The sequence below is a fragment of the Anabrus simplex genome, chromosome 7, assembly GCF_040414725.1.
Source record: "Anabrus simplex isolate iqAnaSimp1 chromosome 7, ASM4041472v1, whole genome shotgun sequence".
Lineage (NCBI taxonomy): Eukaryota > Metazoa > Arthropoda > Insecta > Orthoptera > Tettigoniidae > Anabrus > Anabrus simplex.
The window spans coordinates 310,205,032-310,211,031 of record NC_090271.1 but is presented as its reverse complement, the minus strand read 5'-3'; the positions used below and the strand labels follow the sequence as shown (position 1 = coordinate 310,211,031).

Genomic DNA, 6,000 nt, shown 5'->3' with positions numbered 1-6,000 from the left:
CTAATACAGAAACATTTCATCTTGTCTATTTTATTCATACTGCTTACAATGTTCCAACAACCAGATTCCCATTTACAAGGAATCGCTGATGATCGATGCTTCCATAAGCAAATAAGTCCCATGTACAGTATGTCACCAGATGGAAATGGAAAATCACAGGCAGAATGTGGTGAAAACAACATCACCTCTGAATTAAAATCTGTTAAAATCTGGGACTAGCATAATCTCCTTTTAGTAACTTTATGGTCCTGTAAGAATGATTCATCTTTCTATATGGTTCATGGGAAAAAAATAACCACATATTAGCTATACATATTACCTATTGCTAAGTATTTTCTTTAAGACATTGACATATTAGCAGCATCAAATGGCAAGAATTTGAAACCAAATGTTACCATACTACAGTATTTATAAAATTAAATTATTGAGCAATAATGAACCAAAACCTATAAGCAGGATATACAGAACAGAAGCAATTAGCCAAAATACAACTGGCTGTTCATTACGATCAGGTTAAATAAAAAGACAACCTTAATAATTACTACACCCACTGTGTCAATGATGATAAACTCTTCCCAATTCCCATTAAAATTCATTCTCAAAGACCAGCTAAAATTATATAAATCTGTGGCCCACATGACGCATTAAGGGCCTTGGACCTTTTGAAAACAAACTGCTGCCCAGTGCCAAGTGGTCAGCAAGACAATTTCCTCAGTCATATTGTTAGACATTTTCGACTGGTCTGTTTCAGCCAGCTCTACAGTTGCAACACCATGAGGATGAGAGGACCCCGCTTAGCTCTCATACCTAGATTAAAATACTTGATTAAGTGAAGAATCAAACCCCAAACCTGAGGATGCCACCTTCAACACCACAAGGGTGACCATAAAGACATATTGTTTTATGCTATTTCAATCCTGAAGTGGCAGTAAAAAAATTAATAAGTGTAACATATTATTACATATCTAAAATAACATGAGACACTGAAAACTGTCAGCAAACTTCATCACAAAATAACAACCGATTCTCACATGTTCTGAAAATGCACCCAAAATTTCCAGCTCTTTTGCTGATGTCATAAAGCTGTTTTCATTCCAGATACTCTGAAGATACTCTGAAATCATAAATATATACAAGTCAGAGCTAAAATCAACTTGATAAAGTAATTTCCATAATGAACAAAATCAGTTCGATATTTCTACCTACAAGTATGGTATACATAGCATTTTTCTCCGAAGGAATCATTTTTGAAAGTGAGTAATGCTACATGTAAGTGGTTGTACCAACATATTTTATACATTTCTGCCAAATCCACCTACATGCCCTTATCAAAAGGATATGCCAATCAGTACAATAAAAATGTTCTATCCCATATAAATAATAATAAATAAAGTTTAATTATTAAGGATATTAACATCTCTCTTTTTCATGGAAGAAATACCTCTAAAAAATCTCATATTGTACTGTTGGCTCAATATAAATGCTAGGACAGTACATATATACATATATCAATATTAATGCCACAGCTGACTGTAGTCAAAGATGCAGCAGGATCCTCTTGAAATTGCACTAGTGCAAAGATTCTCTTTCAAGAAATTATCAGCTAGAGGTAAGGACAGTCACATGAAGAATTCTTCTGTCGACTCAGACAGGGAGAGTCACGTTCGAGTTGCAGCAGGTTCATTTAAGATTGAAATTTCTATCTGGTTGTTCTAGTTAAGGAGATCTCTCTTTCCAAGCATTATACCTGCTCACTAAACTTCTCAAACAATAGCCATTTAGAAGGACAAAAGAAGTAAGTCTATTAAGGAAATTGTGGAATGGCAGGAGTACATTAGCTACATAAATTAAGAAATTGATTTTCCAAAATAAACTTTGAGTGGACCCTGTTAAGTCTCATATACAAAGATGTGTCAAATTCATAACATATGATCAATTAAGATAAAAGGAACAATACTGATTGTTATGGTGTTTTCCGTGGTTCGCAGAGGGAAGGAAGCGTGAGGGAGAGATTGGCTGGATAAAGAACTAACCAAACCTTAAAAATTGCTAACAAAATCAAATTTAAACTTTATTTCTTTTTTAGTCTCTTTAACAAACAGCTGAGAAGCTTGAGAAATTACAATTGAGAATCTCGTAAAATTGAGAAAACAATACAATTTCAGGAGTAAGGATCTCGTGATGGCCTTCGTGGACTTATGACCGTGTGTGTAGAAACAAGGCATGGGAAGCCTAACAGAGAAAAGGTGTCGAGGAACAGACCGTAGAAAGAGTGAAGATGATGTACAATGGGAGTGTCAGCTGTGTGAAAACAGGAGGAGAGAGAACAGGCTGATTTGAGCAAAAAGGTGGATTAAAACAAGTGCTCTATCACCTTTGCTCTTCGTAGTAACAATGGACAAGATAATGACAAAAGTGGCAAGGAAAATTGGAGAAGGAAAAATGAAAGTGATGATATTTGCAGATGACCTGTTAGTCTGGGGAGAAAAGGAAGAGAATATCCAGGAACAGTTAGATGCTTGGGCAGATGAGGTGGAACAATATGGAATGAAATTTAATGCCCAAAGAGCGAGACAGTGATCACAACTAGAAAGGAGATACCTACGAGAGGGATAATGCTTGGAGGGGAACAACTTACGAAGGAAGAGAGTTTCAAGTACTTAGTATCATAGAGACAAGTGGAAGAAATGATAAGGAAATAATCGAGGGTGGAAGACAAGCAGGAGCATTCCTGAAAAGTGTCAGAAGCCTGGTTTGGAGCAAGGATGTCCCTCAGAGAAGCGAAAGGGTGATATACAGGATGTACTATCTACCTATTACGACGTATAGAACTGAGACTTGGGTAATGAGGCAGAGTCATGAATAGAATACAGGCAAGCAAAATGAAATTTCTGAGAGGAGGATAGGAGTGACAAGATGGGATTAGATGAGAAATGAGAAGGTTCAATATATAGTAAAAGAAGAGCCACTACAGAATAGGATAGAGGCATCTAGACGTAGACACATGAAGAGAATGACAGAGGAAATCATACCGAGGAGGATGCACGAAGTGGAGATAACAGGTAAACGACCAAGAGTAAGACCAAGAGACAGGTGGATAAAAGGAGTGGAAGAGTGTGTACAGAAAAGAGGAGAGGACTGGGCAAGAGTGACTAGGGAGAAGTGGTGGGAAGACAAGAGGAGATGGAGAGGCTTATGTTCCAAGCAGACCCAGCGAACAACTGGAAACTGCAGATGATGATGATGATGATGATGATGATGATCAGGAGCTCGTACGCTCGGAAGTCTTTATAATTCCAGGAACTCAGAAAACTGCACTACTCTTGTTAAATGGAACTCACTTTTCAAGTGGAACTTGCAAAACATTTGGCCCGCAGGTCTCCAGAATTTTGCACTGTGAGAACAGGGGAGGCTAGCCTTTGCACATTTGGGAAAGTAGTGAAAGAAGCCTCTACAAAGTTTGAAAAGACACAGGCCTCAAACCCAAGAGCTTAATTTATGTTAATTTTACAAGGTGCCCATGAAATTACACACGTGACCACATCAGTCCCCACAAAATATCTGAAAGCAGTGAATAAAATGCTGTACAATTTACCCCATAATACCTACGCTATCCTCAAACAGAATATAAATATTCAGGGGCATAAAACCCACACTACGCAGCCATTAAAAAAGGAAAAAAGGAAGGTTATATTTCAAAGGCCGAAAACCAAATTGAAATGCTGCAAACACCTAAGTGGGTGTGAGGCCCAGTGACAGAGGCTAAGCCCATACTATGAGGTGACCAAGTGAAATGAAATTTAAAACTGAAAAGAGAGATATATATTTAGAAAGAACAATTTTGTCACTCAAAATTAAATTACAGGAAGTTTACGAGAGTAACCACTCATGCGTTCCTATTAGGGAAAGGAAAAATAGAAAGTCTGAAGACTGGCAATAAATCTACGTTTATTTTATAAGCAAGAAAAACCTACATTTTAATTAAAGAAAGAGCCGGCGGCCTAGCAGTTACATACTAATGGGGAACATAGAAATCTTCCCTAGCTTCATATATAGTAGTTTCACTTAGATAAAAATTTCTGTTGTTACCTTGTTTATAAACACCACGATGCCAGACCCCCGCCTCACATCTCCCCAAGGAGATCTCCTCCATCCTCTGTCAAGCAGAACACACACAATAACGCCACCGCAAAATCAGACAGTTTGAACTCAAAATCAAGATGTTTTTTGTAACCAATAATTTAATTGGGCCAAAGGATTTTACTATTAGAGATTATGATAGGTTAATCATTTTAATATCAAGTCTTTTGATAGGCAGATTAATTTAATAACAGTTTTGACAATCGCAGAGAATAAAAAAAAAAAAAAAGAATCTAGATAGGTTTCCCAACATCCAAATACAAACTTTCTCAATGGTCATTAATGGCTTTGAACCCAAGATAGCATTAGCAATTAGATGTCAGTGACATCTAGTCCTCAAAGGCTTCTAGGCTTTCACATAGTTCTCTTCTTTTTAATTAAAGATGGAATCTGGCTCCGTTGCTAAATGGTTAGCGTGCTGGCCTTTGGTCACAGAGGTCCCGGGTTCAATTCCCAGCAGGGTCGGGAATTTTAACCATCATTGGTTAATTTATCTGGCATGGGGGCTGGGTGTATGCGTCGTCTTCTTCATAATTTCATCATCATGATGCACAGGTCACCTACAGGCGTCAAATCCAAAGACATGCACGTGGCAAGCCGAACATGTCCTCGGACACTCATGGCACTACAAGCCATATGCCATTTCATTAAGGATGGATGCACCGTAAGAGAAGGGGTTAATTTGAATTAATGGAGAGACCTTACTCATGGTATACTGATATCAAAGTCTTATGTAAAACAGAGGATAAAGAAAAACACAATAATAATGTTATTTGCTTTATGTCCCACTACTTTCTTTTTAAGGTCTTCGGAGACGCCGAGGTGCCGGAATTTAGTCCAGCAGGAGTTCTTTTACGTGCCAGTAAATCTACCAACACGGGGCTGTCGTATTTGAGCACCTTCAAATACCACCGGACTGAGCCAGGATCGAACCTGCCAAGTTGGGGTTAGAAGACCAGCGCCTTAACCGTCTGAGCCACTCAGCCCGGCAAGAAAAACACAGTATCATGACATGGTATAGTGAACATCTAAACCTATATCATAATTTGAAAAAAACAGAAATCATTAATCTTGCAAGTCTGAACAGATTATTCTTCAAGAAGTATGCACAAAATGTGCCTTTACTAACAACCATTAGACTAAACACTACATTTTCTTGTATATTTATTGCCCATACATAATTTATACACCCCAATTTTTTTTTGTTCAAAGTGGGGAAAAGAAATGATTGAGTATTTGAAGCACCCATTAACTGGATGATTTAATGCACAATTTCAGATGCGTTTCAAGATAAAGATGTCAGTAGTAGCCTTCCTATTACAAAACCTGGCATACCAAGTATCACACAACTTCATGTATCACCTGTTAGAAAGTACCACTGCACTACGTCAATGAGTGAATCAGCACAGACCTGACTAGTGACTCTCTATTTCAGTCTGGTACTAACGTATTTTATGAATGTTTCTGTGTTCTGGATCTTAAAACTGTTTTTAAATCCACAATGAACAAGTAAGTACTGTACTTCATGTAAACTTGCAGTGATCAGTTACACCAAAACACAGTGCAACATGCGCAAATAGTGGAAACAGAAAACTGCACTTCAAGTGACCAACAAGACTTGTAAAGCATTTCATGGCCCAAACAGTAGCAAGTTTCCACAAGTACAGGATCTGCAGAAATATGTGATTTTGTCATGCAACAATTTTGAAGGACAAGAAATAGCTGTAGTACATGGGACCAGTGTCTTTGATTTTAAGATAGCCACAGTTGAATGATTAATTTTATGAAGAAAAATAGAAATGAAGGACATCATTATGCCAAAGAATGTCAAATGATTTCAACCAAAAAGTCATCGATTTT

The 6,000-nt window shown here is 37.6% G+C and overlaps 1 protein-coding gene across 3 annotated transcripts in view; it reads right to left on the bottom strand.

Annotated features, from left to right (window-relative positions):
* Window positions 1-1,240: 1,240 nt before the first annotated feature.
* LOC136877141 (golgin subfamily A member 7) overlaps window positions 1,241-6,000 on the bottom strand; it is a 64,916-nt gene continuing 60,156 nt past the window's right edge. For all 3 annotated transcript variants that reach the window (XM_067150952.2, XM_067150953.2, XM_067150954.2), the window contains exon 5: window positions 1,241-1,703. In XM_067150952.2, coding sequence (XP_067007053.1) covers window positions 1,659-1,703 — 45 coding nt within the window. In that variant the 3' untranslated portion in view covers window positions 1,241-1,658. The remainder of the gene's footprint in view (window positions 1,704-6,000) is intronic.